Source organism: Condylura cristata, unplaced genomic scaffold (assembly GCF_000260355.1).
Source record: "Condylura cristata isolate star-nosed mole 26May11 unplaced genomic scaffold, ConCri1.0 scaffold00005, whole genome shotgun sequence".
Lineage (NCBI taxonomy): Eukaryota > Metazoa > Chordata > Mammalia > Eulipotyphla > Talpidae > Condylura > Condylura cristata.
The window spans coordinates 13520360-13536376 of NW_004567106.1; the positions used below are offsets into that span (position 1 = coordinate 13520360).

At 37.4% G+C, this 16017-nt stretch overlaps 1 protein-coding gene across 1 annotated transcript in view; it reads left to right on the forward strand.

Moving 5' to 3' along the window:
* Positions 1-15548, forward strand: part of UMAD1 (UBAP1-MVB12-associated (UMA) domain containing 1) — a 197322-nt gene extending 181774 nt beyond the window's left edge. The window contains exon 4 of the mRNA XM_012720904.1: positions 13725-15548. Coding sequence (XP_012576358.1) covers positions 13725-13982 — 258 coding nt within the window. The 3' untranslated portion in view covers positions 13983-15548. The remainder of the gene's footprint in view (positions 1-13724) is intronic.
* Positions 15549-16017: the final 469 nt, after the last annotated feature.

The following is a 16017-nucleotide window of genomic DNA, read 5'->3' on the forward strand; positions in this document are numbered from 1 at the left end:
AAAAAAAAAAGAACATAATATAAATATTTGTATTTTCTTAACAGTTTTAAAATTAGAAAATATTCCATTATAATTTTTCTTATTGTTTATGCAGACTTGAAGTGCATTACTGTTTTACAAAATGAAAATCATTCACATAAAATTAATATTCAGGGTGCTAAGGATATTTGCAAGATCATTTTTCATTGTTTTTCTTTACAATTATCTGGAAAAATACCTATTGTATTACATTTCTAAAGAAGTAGAATAGGTATAGAAAATAAATCAAGCTATATAAGTGGGAAGTTAACTAGAATCTGGTGTGACTAATGAGGGATATCAAATTCATCAGACCTGTGGTATACTTTATAAGCTTGGAGAATTCGTGTACAAAAAGCTCACGCCACTTTGTAACCTTGACTATGATCAGATGCTATAGTTTTCTGAGCTATTCCATGTTGTAGGTAGATTTAACTTAAGCAAGAAAATCTTGTTCAAGCATTTGAACTGTTCCTCATGACACATACACATTCCGTATTTTGAGGTTTGCCTCATCTATTTCAGATAATTCTCCATAGAGAAACTGCTCAACTTAAGCCTTTAAAAATGATCAGTCAGACCAGTAAGATTTAAAATTATTTTAGTTGGTGATGGCCTTGACATCAAAGAGAAATATTAGATATTTAATCAGGAGACCCAAAGTACAAATCCCTGCAATTACTAGATGTATGATCTTAGGTTGAACAGTTGAGCCTCAGAAGATGAGAACAGAAACAGTAGTTTCCCTATCAAACTTAATGAGTTCTGAGGCTCAAATGAAACAAGTTTATCTGAAACAATTTTGAAAATCATGTAAAATGTTGTCATTTCTCCAAGATTCTGATTAGAGCTTTTCTGATGGCAAAGTTAACTGAATCATTAAGCTGATAAGATCGTATCAATAGTTGTTTTAGGGAGTACTGTAAGGCATGTAACTGCTTAAAGGCTTTAGTTTTAAGAAGAATGAGAAAACAAAGAAATGGATATTCTCTGCCCTCCAAATGGAAGCATTAACATTGTGGAAATGGCCATTTTACTGGAAGCAATACAAAGATTCAGTACAATTCCTAGCAATACACGCATTCAGAACAATTCCTGACCAAACTCCAATGGCATTCTGTAAGGAAATAGAACAACCGTTACTAAAAATTACATGGAACCACAAAGGACTCCAAATAGCCAAAACAAACCTGAGAAAAAGAAAGGAATGGAGGTATCATGCTCCTAACTTCATACACAAGGTGCTAGTAGTCAAAATAGTATAGTGTTGGAATAAAAATGGTCAGAGATCAATGCAGTAGAATTTTAGAGGCCAGAAATAGAACTACATATGGACAGTTAAAGGTGCTATTAGCACAAAGGTGCTAAATACATACAGTAGAGAAATGAAAGCCTCTTCAATAAATGGTATCAGGAAAACTAGACAGCCACATGCAAAAAAATTAAACCAGACCACTCCATCTTCTACTATACACAAAATTTCATTCAAAATGGATTAAAGACATCAATGTAAAACCTAAAACCATAAAATCCATAGAAGAAAACAAGCAATACAATCCTTGACATTTCCCTTAGAAATATATTTGGGGACTTGACTCCTATGGCAAGAGGAAAAAGCAAAAATAAGCTAATAGGATTATATCAAACTAAAAAGCTTCTACATGGTTTAATAAAAGTCAAAACTGAAAGATAACCTACAGAATGGGGGAAAATATTTGCAGTTCATACATCTAACAAGATGTTAATATCTAGTTATATATATATATGTATGCTCTATTATACATGTATTTACCCTATGTATTATAACTATATAAGTATATAGATAGAAACACATACAACTAAAAATAGCCCCATCAAAAAATAGAAGATCTGAATAAACACTTCTATTAAAAAAAAAAGATAAACGCTTGGGAAAAATCTTCTTCACTTATTACTAGGGATATATAAGCCAGAACACCATGAAATATCATCTCAGGCTTATTTCAAAGAGAAGAAACAAAAAAATGTTAATGAAGGTGTAGAGAGAAAGGAACTCTTGTATACTATTGGTGGGAATATAAATTGGCACAGTGAATTTGAAAATAGTGAATTAGTACAGTTATTGGAAAATACAGGCACCTCCAAAAAATTACAAATAGAAGTTACATATGATCCAGCAATTTCACTTCTAGGTGTCTGTCCAAAAACTATAAGACACTAATTTTGGAAGTGTTCAGTGCAGCACTATTTATAGTCAAATTATAAAAACAATAAAAGTGCCCAAAGGCAGGTAAGTGGGAAATGATGTGACATATATATATATGCATATATATATGTGTGTGTGTATATATATACACATATATATGTGTGTGTGTGTATATATATATATATATATATATATATATATATATATATATATATATATATATATATATATATATATATATATAGTAGAATACATAACAAGGAAAATGAAATATTTCCATTTGCAACAACATGAGCGGAACTAGAGGGGACTATGATTAGCAAAGTAAAGAAAGACAATACCAGATGGTTTCACTCATTCGTCCCATATATGGAATATAAAGAAACAGACAAAACCAAACTTAAACAAGCCTTTTGATTCTGACTGCAGAGCTGCGCTTACCAGGGAAGAAGGGGATAGGGATGGGAACAAAGGATGGAGGGGTTCACTGGACAATGGTGCGAGGTTATTGGTTCACTGGTGATGGGCATGGCATGGAAACATACACTTGAAGAGGTGTGAACCTGTACTCCTAAAACAATAAAAAACAAAAACCTTTAGTATAGTTTTAACTTCCAGGTTATTGGACATCTGCACTATTTGACTCTTCTGCGTGCTATAATATGTCTTTTTTTAAAACAAAAAAATTGTAATCGGCTCACTTTGAGAAGTAGACATTGGTGGATATCTTATTGTTCTTTCCTTCACTATATCCTGAGTCAAGTGGGGAAGTAAAATCGAAGAACCAGCAAAGAGAAAAACAAGGTGGAACTCTCTTAACTGATACAGCCTAGATTAAAAGGGGTAGCTTGATGTTATTGCAAAAACAGACTTCCAAGCTCCAACTAACCCATGTCTAGACCTTTGGCGAACCTTTAAGGATTGAATGAGACATAATTACTTGTCTCCCCTTGTCCAAATCTCAAGAGAAGAAGAAAGAAATGATTACACCTAAGACTTAGATGGCTTATCTTCCCTCACCTAGAAACACTGTATCCCAAATCAGCTCAGTAACTCAGTCTACCACTTTGGGGAGGAATGAAATATGGAGAAGGAGCCCAAGGTGTCTAGAGGAAAAATGCATCTTCATATTAAACAAAGAAATAAGAGGCCTTTTCTTCAACAAAGGTGAGCAGAAATTAAATAAATGAAGTTTCCCTACTCATTCCCACTACAACTCTCCTATTTAATTCTCATCTTGAGGCTTTCCTCCATATAGTTTAACCTAATCCTGTCACCCAGTGTCTGATCCTGTCCCCCCAAGCCCTGTCCCCAAGCATAAGCCAGTATAGTTCCTCCAGACTGAACCACACAGCAGTGGAGATATTAGTTCCTGAGAGAAAAGAGCTATGTAAGGCAAGCTCATGGTATAAACAGAATAGGTCCCCCAAAATTCATACATTGAAACCTAATCCCCAATGTGAGGAAATTTGCACCTGAGGCTTTTATGGGGTGATTAGATCATGCAGGTAGAGCCCTCATAAGTGGAATTACTGCCCTTATAAAAGAGGCACCAGACAGATCCCTGGCCCTTTCTATAGTATGTGTTTATAGCAAAAAAAAAAAAAAAAAAAAAAAAAAAAAAAAAAAAAAAAAAAAGAAAGAAAAAGAAAAAGAAAGGGGGGGGGTGCTATTTGTAAACTAGGACATGGACCCTCACCAGACACTGAATCTCCTGGTTCCTTAATCTGGGACTTTCTAGCCTTCTGAACTATATGAAATAAATTTCTGCTGTTTGCAAGTTACCCAGTCTGTGGAATTTTGCTATAGCAGCCTGAATGTACTAAGACATTTGATTTAATAAGTTGTGCTATTTTGCTCTCTCAATGAAAGGTGGGTCTCAGTGAAAGTAAGATATTTCCCAAACATTGTAACAGGACAACCCTAGTCTTCCTTTGGGAGACTTATTCATGAACTCGTTCATTTGGCAACTCAAAAACAGCCTATCTTAATTCTTCAGGCTGCAGCTGGAATCTCAAAGTAGTTTTAGGTTTTGTTTGTATTTAGTACCCGTGGTGGGTCACTGTATTTGCAGGCAATGTGTAAAACAGTTGGTAAAATCTTGTTAGGATAAAAACAATGCAGAAATCAAGGCTTCACATAATTTCTGGCTTATTCTGAATAAACATGAATATAAAACTAATGGAAAAACTTAAATTATTCAGTCATTCATTAAATATGTACTGGTCACCTGTTACAAACCAGCTATCACTCTGATTACAATGGATGTGCAAACTTAGTGTTCTTGATGTTGACCTGCCCATAGTTTTATAAGGGTGTCAGTATTCTAGTCCAGCATGATGACCTGTGAGAGAATTGTACACAGTGTACACAGGCTGTATTGGAAACAAAGACAGACAGTTGACTCAAATTTGAAGAGCTAATTTGGGGAGCAAGGTGAAATAGTCAAGATGAAGAGAGTGGAGGGAGAAAGTGTCTTAATTTCGGCAAATGTAATTGAATGAACCAAGACTCAGAACTAAATAGAGTCTGGTATATTTGGATAATGACAAATGGCTTGAATGAAGAGTTTAGGAAATGGTGATAAAAGAAATAGAAGAGGTAAGTAAAAGCCACTCATGCTTTGTGTGTTATGGTAAGAAGTTTGTTGTTTTGTCAATGGCATTTTACTAATTTTAAACAAGGAAGAGCATGTAGTTTAGATAGCAACAGTGAGAAAATTGAGTGGCCAGGAAGCTCTTACATCACTCAATGCAGAAGCTATAGTGACCTGCATTAAGAGAATAGCAGTGAACTTGAGAAATGGATAAACATGCAGAGACATTAAAAACATCCCTATCAGTATGACTTATTTAGAAGATGAAGGAATTAAGAGAGAAAAAAGTCAAAGGTAATTCAGGTATCTGTGTTGAGCAGCTGTGTCGGTACCCTTGACCAGTATGGAAAAGATTATAAAGGCATTAAACATGTGGTAGGGAGATGAGAGCTAGGTTTGGAACACATTGAGATTAAGATCTTTATGGACTAGCCAGAATAAAATGTGTAAGGAGTTTAACATATGAATTAGGAGCCTCCCCATAGAAATAGAAATTGGGGGTGAGGGGGAGGGTATGTGTGTGTGTGTGTGTGTGTGTGTGTGCGCGCGCACGCACACACATATCTAACATACAATCTCCTTTTGGGGAGTGAAAGAGTAGAGTTCTAGTCACCAGAAATATAGGAAAGTGAATCCAAGGAAGTGTGTTGAGAATAAGAAAAATAAAGGACCAGAAAGAGGGGCTGGAGAATGCTACCATTTCAGAAATAGGCAAAAGAAGAGTGGACAAAACTAAGTGGTACAAAACTCAAGAGACAGAAACTCAAAGAGAATCACTAGTGTTAAGTGCTACAAAGAGGTCCAATAAGATTAGCACTTCAAAGCATGTGAGTGGTTATAAGTAACCTTGTAGGAAGGGTATCAGTGGTGGGGCAGAGATAGAAGGCAGGCTGCAGTGGGTGAGCAGTGAAGTGGACAGTGAGTGTCGACAGTGGTCTCAGCCTCACTGTACAGAAACGCAGAAAGACAGTGTCTGAGTTCAGAGGGTGAGAGGTCAGTAAGTGATATGGACTTAAGGATTTCTGTAAAGGGTTCATCGATTATATGAAAGATGAGCAAACAGGGACACTTGCTACCTGATGAAGCTCTGTTTTTGAAGAGTGGGACAGGGTAGGTGTGAAGTCCCAGGGGAGGGTCTGGCTTTGAGTAGCCAGAGGGCACCTTGCCCATAGAGGCAGGAGGGAAGCATGGAGGGACATGAACACACAGGCTTGGGGTGTGGGGTAGGTAGAGAGGGCCCTTACCTAAAGGGGTTCCTATTTTCTCTTAGCCCACCTGCCAGCAGCTAGGAGAAAGGTGAATATAGGACTAGAGAGAAGAGAAAGGGAGAAATAAGTGTTTTGAAGAAAGTGGGGAGCAAGGGGAGACCCTACTGAGAAAAACGTGATGTTTGGACAGCTTCTAGTTAGATAGCATTAATTTCTATAAAGGGACTTTTAAAATGCTTTGTAAAGAACCACTGGCATAGCCCTTTGTATTTTCAAAACCAATACTAAACAGGATTCCACATTGACCATACTGTTGTCTGGCTTCTTTCCTAAAATGTTTCTCTTTCCTCTTTCCTTTGCTCTCCCCTGTAGTTGGCTAATACTGACACTGGTCAGGCAGGCCACTTTTCCAGGAATACATGGAACAGATTACAAACGCAAGAGACAGCCTTCGTCACCTTACTTCCCCTTCTTCATTTGTATATTCAACTGAAGTTCTGAAAAGAGGAAGTCAGGAGAACTTAAAAAAAAAAAATTGAAAGATGGGAGAAGCAGCAGCAGCAGCAGCACAAGCAGGTGGAAATATTGAGAGATAAAAGAGGAGACAGAGGAACAAATATTTGTTGGGGGGGAGGCATCAGCCAAACTAAAGTGAAATGTCAGCGATAGGAAAGGCAGGGAATAAAGAAAATATCCGCTGTTTGACCTAGCCTCTTAGAATGGTTCTCAAATATATATAGCACCCTCAAAGTAGAAATCAGGGTCACACGGAACACATAACTTTTCGTGGATTCAGTTATCCTGCCTATTTCGATTTATCTCTATCAGTGGTGAAGTGTTCTGGGCTTTGTGTTTCTTTGGACCAACTCTTCAATTTAAAAATCAAGCCAGCTATGTCTGGCATTATCAGAAAAATATACAGAGCAGATTCAGTTTCATTCAAAAATACCTAATAAGCACTTGTTATATGCAGGTACAACTATGCTGAGTACTGGGAATTCATGGGAAAAATTGGAAACAGCTTACATTTTCAGTAGAATTCCTAAGTGAAAGAGACTGTTGCATAGGACTTACAACCTGTTTCTTTTTTTTAAACAGCTAGCCAGACATTTATTAACAACCATCTTCTTAGAAAAAAGAAAAAGCTTGATTACTACCTTAACTGTGTCACTGTTTGTATCACCTTCTCCTCACCTCTTGTCCCCTGATGCATCTGACTCAGATTTGCACCCCACTCTACCCCCCATCAAGACTGATGTAATGCAAGCAGATACCAGCTGAAGCCAGAATAGAATGGATAGTTATCTGGGGAGATAAAGTGTCTGTGCTGCCTGTTCAGGCCATTGTTCAAAGGAACACGTCTTTTATTTATAGACATTAGAATTTAAAGGCATAGAGAGCTAGTGCTTGATATAACCTCATCTTATTATAACTTGATTTCTAGAAATTTGCCTGCTATAGCTACCTTCTTTGCATGTAAATGGAATGTGTTATATGGGTGTTTTATGCCTGGTTTCATGTTCCTTTAATGGTTTCTATCACTGTTTTGGTTAAGGCTGGTTTCTAAATTTTAATGATTCCATTTTTTGCTTTTATAGGACAGTTTTATCTCTGTTTATCCAAGGCACGGGTTGTTGGTGGTTTTAAAAAGATGCCAAATATAGGTGATGTCCATAAATAAAATATTCGTACTTTAGTCAGGTATGGCTAAGTAGATGAATCTAAATGGTTAGTGGGGTTGTAAAGTTGGCATCGCTTAATGGATTTCTTGGTGGTTACTGGAGTTTTTGCGCCAGGGAAAATGCAGTTGTGTGTTCTTAAACCTGCATTTCCTTGCTATCAAACAACCAAGTGTGGAGAGCACAAAGAGGCCACAAAACTTCTGTTGCTCCAGGGAAGCAATTTCAATTTCTAAGCCTTTACTTAAAAGGTGTTAGATGCCTCGTATTCTTGGAGGGCATTTTTTTTTTTTTTTTTGCTTTTTTTTAAACTCTAGGAAATTTTTACAGATTGAACCTCATGAATCTTTACAGCCCCTCTACAAGAAAGGAAGAGTGCCTATAAACCTCTTTAAACCTCTTTGATTTGAAACAAAGATAATAGAACACGAGGAAAGAAGATAAACTTAGGCAGTTGGGTTTAACTGGTTAAGTGACGTGCAAGGAATCATTTTTATACAGTCATGAAAACAGTTAATTGTAATGCTATAGATAAGGAAACTTATTTTCTCAAGATTAAAAAAAAAATTTGCCTTGCATACTGCTGTATTTCTATCATTTAAGGGCCAGCATTAATTAACAGTATTAAAGCTAGTATATGCGAAAGGACAGGCTCAGAAGCATTATCAGCACAGCATTTCTAAGAACAGGGTTCATCTCAAAAATAACAAATATGTTTTCTGAACGTGATATTTGAAGTAATTTTTTAAACTTGACTATTAACCATAAGGTTAATTGATTCTTTTCTTCTTTCTCCACTGTGGTTAATATACTCATTCTTCCCTTTAAAGACCCATTTTATTATGCAAATGAAAAAAATCACGAGACTTTGTGTCTAAGAGCGAGGATTGCTTTTTGCGGGGAAATTCATGCACCTGTTCCAGCCCTTAGCCCCCACCTCTCTTCGCAATGGCTGCCAAGCGAGAGACTTAGTGATGGGGTTAGCGGGTGTGGGGCCCTTGAATTTTGACTCATTTTCTTTGTGACTTACTCTATTTTGCCTTATAATTCCTCCCCTTCCAACTCTCAGCATGCCAACAGCAGCTGCATCATGGCACTCGCCCCACTGCCAAGAGGGCAGGCAGCCTTGGAGACGGTAACTTCGCACTCTGGCCAACTGTTAGGAGATAGTGCTGGAGGAATACACACAGCACAGCCAAGATGCAGATCTTCCTAGGAGGCATTTGGTAGAATATTTTGTCCGTGGTGTTTTCACATTTAAATTAAAAAAAAAATTCCTTATGGAAAACATACCCTAAAGGTAAAAAGAACATGTAGTGCACTCCTTTGACCAGTCTCTGTCTCCATTTCAATAATTATCAACTCACAGACAGTGCATTTCACTGCCCTGCGGTTGCCCATGCTTTATCCAGACTATGTGTAGATTCCAGGGATAAATATCTTAAATTACAGCTACTTTCCCATCCTTTCTCAGTCTAAGATCTATCACCTTAAAAATATTCTAATCCCTTTCTTCTTAGGGATAAAAGGATAAAAGATGATAGATGGTGTTAGGGATAAAAGATGATAGATGGTGTTTTCCTCATAGATTAAGCCATGATATGCTATTTAGGGACTGTCGTATTTCCTAACACTACCCCCTAAATTTGCAAAGCTTTTCTTTGGTAAGCCTGTGTTCCCAAAGCATGTCTGAAATGTGCAGAATCTTAAGATTATAATGCCACCTGGGTTTGAGTCTCAGTTTCACCACAGACTTGCTGTTTAACCTGGAACAGCTTCCTTAACCTTTCTGTGCCTCAGTATCCTCTTGTTCTTAACATGGGCACAATCACAGCTCCCATCCGATGGGGATGGTGTAAGATAAACAAGAATATGTATATAAAATACAAGCAATATGTATTCTTATATATATTCTTGTATGAATATATATATAAGAATATGTGTGCATATATATTTATCCATATATATAGTTGAATATATTTAAACAGCTTAGGTAGAGTCTGTAACAAAGTTAAGTATTTAGTGGTGACAGTTGCAATTGTCATAATTTTTTGTCCCTCCCCATTCATTTTACAGAATAGAGAACTAGGCACAGATAGATAAAGCAACTCCATTTAGGTCTAATAGCAGTTTAATCAGGAAAACTTGAACAAGAAATTATGTCTCAATTCCTGTAATCCAAATATAGTTGGACATAGTCTTATCCTCAATGAATTATGCTCTGACAGATAAGATTATGAAAGGAAGGAGGACTAATACAAGCATAAACAAAGGAATAAATATTGTTGCTGGGGAGTTAAACCTTAGACGTTGTATGCTTAGAAAGCAAATTGCTTCAAGTATTACAGCTCCTCTTTAGTTGAGGTGAGCTTGCTAAAATACTTTTGTCTAAGAAAAGATGATTTAGTTAAACTGGAGAACATTCTGCATACAGGGAAGACAGAAGAAAGTTCAGGTAAGGTGTGGCACTAACAGGTCTAGAAAATATTGCATGTGAAATTAAGAGACGGCAAGATCCAAGAGGAAAGTGGAAAGTAAGATTATTGGAACCTCCCCTGGATGTCCAAAAAAAATGAGATGGATGGGTCCCTCCTTGATGGCGCAGTGGGTTAAAGCACAGCACTAAGAAAAGAAGCTAAAGCTACTTCATCATGAGTTCTAACTCTACCCCAAAGGTGACCCACAAGGCAGGGCAGACCTCTCCAGACCTGCCCGCTGCTCCCCTCAGCAGTGTACTTCGTCGATCTAACTGTTCTGCTCCCCGCTCTGTCTCTGGTGAATCCTTTCACCCTCTGCATCTCTGGCCCAGTTCTGTATGCATAAATAAATCTTTAAAAAATGGGTGAATCCTGGACTTTAAAGCCAAGCAGAATCTGACATTCTTAAAGGTTTTATTAATTCCCTGCCTGTGACATGAGCTAAACACTGTTCTGTTTATATATATTCCATGATTTAATCCTTATGATATTTCTGTCATTCTGTTATGACAATTCTGTGGAGTAGGTACTTTTATTGATTTCAGAATACCGCAAGGAAATCCAGGTACAGAGATGTTAAATAACTTGCCCAAGGCTATTTGCTTACTAATAAGCAAAAGAACTGCGCTTTCCATCCAAGCCATCTGGCTTGAGAATCTGTGCTCTCAAATTTGCTGTGTGCTGCACCATAGGAACCACAGCCCTGGTGCATATGTGACCCGACACCAGCATATGGCGAAACCCTTTCAGGAGGTTGGAGTCAGTGTGTCACTGATACCTGCCTTCTTGACTAACCAGGGAGACTTTACATTTAAGTCCAAGTTGGGTTCAGGAGGCAGGCTTTCTCCACAGCAGATATAATAAATTTCCCATAAACTTTGTCATAACTGAGTGTGGATACATTTGTTCTACTTTAAGTTCTAAGGAAGTCTTCTGGTGCTTTCTTTTCATGTGAAAGCCTCAGGCCACTCTTGATACAGGTATTTGGTAACTTCATTAAAGTCATTCACTAACAAAAATACTAGTGGAGAGTCTCTGCTCTAAGTGTGGGGGAGTACTGTGACAAGAGAGCTGTCTCCCACAATCTCCATGGATATTTCCCTTTCTTAGTGAATTTCTTCTCAAGAAACTGCCAAGATTAACTCCCAATTTAACAAAAACAAAAATCAAGAGAAACCTCTTGACCCCCACATACCTTCTCCCATTTACAGCATAATGCCCAGAAACAAATTTTCTGTTCTCATATTTGTTTTAATTTTCTTTCCGCCTCTCCTTTTTAAACACACACCCAACCAGTTTTCTCTACCAGATCTCACCTAGCTCCAGACTCAAATTAGCAACCTGCTTGCTAACAACTCCACTTGGACATCCATCAAGTACCTTGAATAACAAAAACAGAACTCTCAATCTTCATGTTCAAGCCTGCACCTCAAAACCCTGTTTCCACCCCTGTGTATGATGACTCCCTCCTATTGCAAACACCAGAAACTGGCTGCATGCTTGCCTCCTTGGGAACTTATACCACATGTGCATCCCATCAGTGAGTCCTATTGGCTTTATCCTTACTCTCTTTCCTTGAATCCACATCACAGTGCTTCCTACTGCCTTCCCTAGTCACAATCTGCTGTCAACACAGCACCCACAATGTTTCTTAAGACATCAGTCAACATAGATCTCTTCAACAATATGTTTCTTAAGATTGGTTCCCCCCCCCCCTCAGGTTTGCAACAGCATGGATAAATCTTACAGTGTTAAGACATCAGAAACAAAAAGTTTATACTGTATGATTTCCTTCATTTAAAAATACTAAGCCACATAAACCACATAAACCAATTCATGGTGTTAGAGATCAGGATATGGCTTAAGAGACAGGGAGTTGATTGTAACTGAAAGAAAACCCTAAAGGGCCTCTATGGAAGCTGGTTATTTTTGTTTCTGGGTGCTATTTGTTCACAGGTATTCAGTTAGTGAAAATTTAACAACATACACACTTATAGGATACCCTTTCCTGTGTATATTTTACACAACAATAAAAAGATTTACAAAGTTGCTTTTTACAGAGAAATCATAGTCCTCTAGACTTGGAAGCAAGGAATTCATCAGCAGTTATAACCATTATAACATAAGTTCTGTTCCAGTAAAACTCTTGTCTGCTTTCATTCTATTTAGCAAATATTTACTGAGTACCAATCATTGATCTGAAACCTTAGGGAGAGAAACTGAATACAAGAGACAAACTCCTCACGCTTGAGTGACAATAATAAGAATAAAGCACATAATGTATTACGAAGTGCTGAGGGTGATAGAGAGGAAGAAGACTGGGGAAGGAGACAGGGACCCTGGGGTGCAGAAGGTGACAGGGAGGCATGCAGATTAAGCAGTCAGGAAAGGCCTCACTGAGAAGTCACGTTTGGGCCATCACACCTGGAAGCAGGCAAGGGAAGGAGCCGCAGGTCTATCTGGCAGATGAACTTCCTACATGAAGGGTCCAGAAAGTGAAGGCTTGAAGCAGAAGCAGGTTGGTTGTGCTTAAGTAGCAGCACGGAGCCAGTGGGGCTGGAGATCAGTGAGTGAGCCAGGACAGATGAGCTGGTGGGGGAGGGGAGGCCTGCAGGGCTCTGTTAAAGACGCCACAGTTTTATTCTTCAGAATTCTTGGTGATGGTAAAGGAGTAAATGTTTACCGAATTGGTTTATGTCTTAGTTGCTTGGAGTGGCAAGTCATTTATTCTCATTGCCATACATGTACTGATTACCATTCTGTAACTGATGGATGCTGACTTAGGTAGTTGCCTGTTTGGGACTTGCATTGAGTGCTGTATGAAGACTCTAGCACTGGTCTTTTGGTAAAAGGGTGTATGAAAGATATACCAATATTAATGAAATTGAACAATTCTCCTTCGAATAACTTACGTAACAGAACATGATTGTGTTAGTGAAAGTCAAGCAATCAATCAGAATTCATGGTAGCCACAAGAAAAAAAAAAATTGTCCTGTACATACTAGAGTAGAGCAGCAAGGTACCAGAGCAGGGAACATAGTGATGTCCAGTAGATTGCTTGCCTTCAAGGACCCGAGTTCAGTTGGTTATAAGACAGATATGGACATATGAAACAGCAATTGGCCAAGATGCATATAGGAAATGCCAAATAATAGCCTAAGTAATTTGCCCCCAATCAATCTCAAGTTACTCTGGACCACAGTGATGTCGTCATGGGCAGGGAGTGGTAATTCAGCAGAGCCTGAAAGCATACAATGCATGTCAACAAGCAGAGACAGACCTTGTAAACTTTGCCTGAGCTAGGGAAGTAGCCAGAACCCTACTTGAATTTGAGGGGGCTCTGTATGGTCTCTGTGAGTGAGAAAAGGGCTTAGGCTCCATTTGAAAACCTGACAGATTTGGATAGACTTATCCCTCAAGAAAATAGCTGTATTCTAATCTGAGAATATTTTATATATTCCACATCTCTCAATTACTTTGCCGTATTCATGCCACATTTGCAGTTACTAAACCTCCAAGTCCGTATGGTCCAAGTGATTGGAACATAATATGTATTTGCAGACCAGCAAAGAAAACTCATCCAACATGGTGGCAGCAGGCCCCAAGACGGAAAATAAGTGTGGCCAGACCCCGGACAACAGTGCCTTAATGACCGAGCTCCTAAGTGACGTCCCCTTCACCTTGGCCCCACACGTGCTGGCTGTGCAGGGCACCATCGGGGACCTTCCAGACCACCTACTCTCCTATGATGTCAGCGAAAACTTATCACGGTTTTGGTATGATTTCACTCTTGAAAATTCAGTGCTCTATGACTCATAATCTGTTGACACCTTACCGGGGTAGGGGAAAAGTTGGCTTCCTTTGTTTAAGCTGTTTGATGTTCTTTGTCATTTCACTGTTTAAAGGCTCTCAGAAAAGCAATGAGCATAAACAATGAAAATAACAGTATGTTCATTGCTCTATTTTTTAGAATATAGTATATTTATATAAAAAAGAAATGTCAGTTTTACTTTTTTCCCCTCATAATAATAAATATAAAAATTAGGCTATCAAAGTTTTATGAAAGGAGTAGATGCTTTCAAAATACAACATCTCACATTCATTTTAGAAGAACTATGAAAAAAAACTGTGGTATTTTTCTTGGTTACCTTAGAAGTCTGCTTAGAGTGAATACTCCTCTTTGGTTTGGAAGAGACTTTACTGTTACTCCCTTTTTCCTTCCACATCGTGTATGAATGAATTTGGGGGCATGGAGAAAGGGAAGGTAGTCTAAACTTTTCAGTCCTGATGTAGACCATGAATGTGGAAATTTAAGACTTCCCTTAAAAAGCAACGGTAGTTTGATGATATAAGGGTGCTTGAACTGTTGCTCTTGATGCTTTTTGGTTTGAGTGATAAATTTTAGTTCCCCCAAACCCATGATGGCAGCCCTCTGCACCTGGACTGTTCCCATGTCCTTGCCTGCGTTTTCTGCCTTGCTGCTACTCAGGCGAGTGAATGCTCACCAGCTTTCCAAAGAACTTCCCCTGTTTCTGCCTCAGTTGGCATTTGCTTTCCTCACCACATATGTTCCAGTTTATGAAGAGATCCACATTTTCTTTCAACCTCTCTGCCTTCTAAAGAAAAACATCTCACAATGATACTCATTATTGCTGATAACACACTTATTTAGAAATTTATTGGCTTCAATACAGATGGAAATGTTTTACTGCTAGAAAAACTGAAATCTAATCATTTCCAATTAGAGTGCAGGCAAAACACCTGCATGACTTTTTTTTAATATCCATTTATTTATTTCAATGAAAACAGAAAAGAACTGCCACTGGTCAATAAGCTATAAAGGGAAGAAGCAAATTTTGATAGAGTATTTTCTACGTGATGGAAAATTTAAATTATATTTGTATTGACTAGGAGCAGTACACTTCATGAATTCTGTGCCAAGTTGAAGTATATTTTTCACAAAGATATAGAGTGCAATAGCCAAACTAAACACTGTGCATAAAAGTACATGAATTATTCAGTCTTTAATGTCGTATAGATGTTTAATAATGTGACGTGGTCTTGATAAAAATGCTACATATTTAAAAATTAAAGAACACTTATTGACAAAAATGTACTTCATTTACAAATGATGTTACCATATGAGGTGAATGATTAGCTTTTTAAATAGTTTTCCTAAAATATCAGTTCAGGAAATATGTCTTTATTACTGAGGCAAATGTGAACATTTTATAGAAGTTTCTGTGAAATCACATCCTTTTCATACCATGTTAATATTCCCTTAACGCCAATTGTATATGCCATCAATTTATCTAATATGTGTTAATTTTTGTAAAAATACTTACACATTTATTATATTTATGCCTGCCATGTTGTAAAGGTACTTGTAAGTTGTCTACCAAAAAAATGTTATATTTAAATAAATGTGAATTAAACATTATTTTCAGATCAAAAAAATGGCTTTTTTTGAATTATTGTTTACTGCATGCAAGTTATGATTCTTTGAGAGACAATTTAAGTATGTAGTTTATACCGTATGGAGAAAAATATGAAATGTGGTTTTATATAAAGTTTTTAAGCAATAATGTTAAAATGGCAAGATCACTAATACTGATTAATAGAACTTGAGAAATTTGAGAGAAATCACATGAAGATTCTAGCTAGCTCCCCCAGCATCACAAAATTCAGTAATAGGTATTGTACTGACCTATTTTTAACAAAAACCTTGTGAAAACAACCATCTTAGTCTTCTTATCCTCTATATAAATTTGTTATTATTTTAAAACTGAAAAAAATCATCCAGTCAACTTCATTTTACATGAGAGAAAATTAAAGTCAAAAAGGTTAAAAGGGC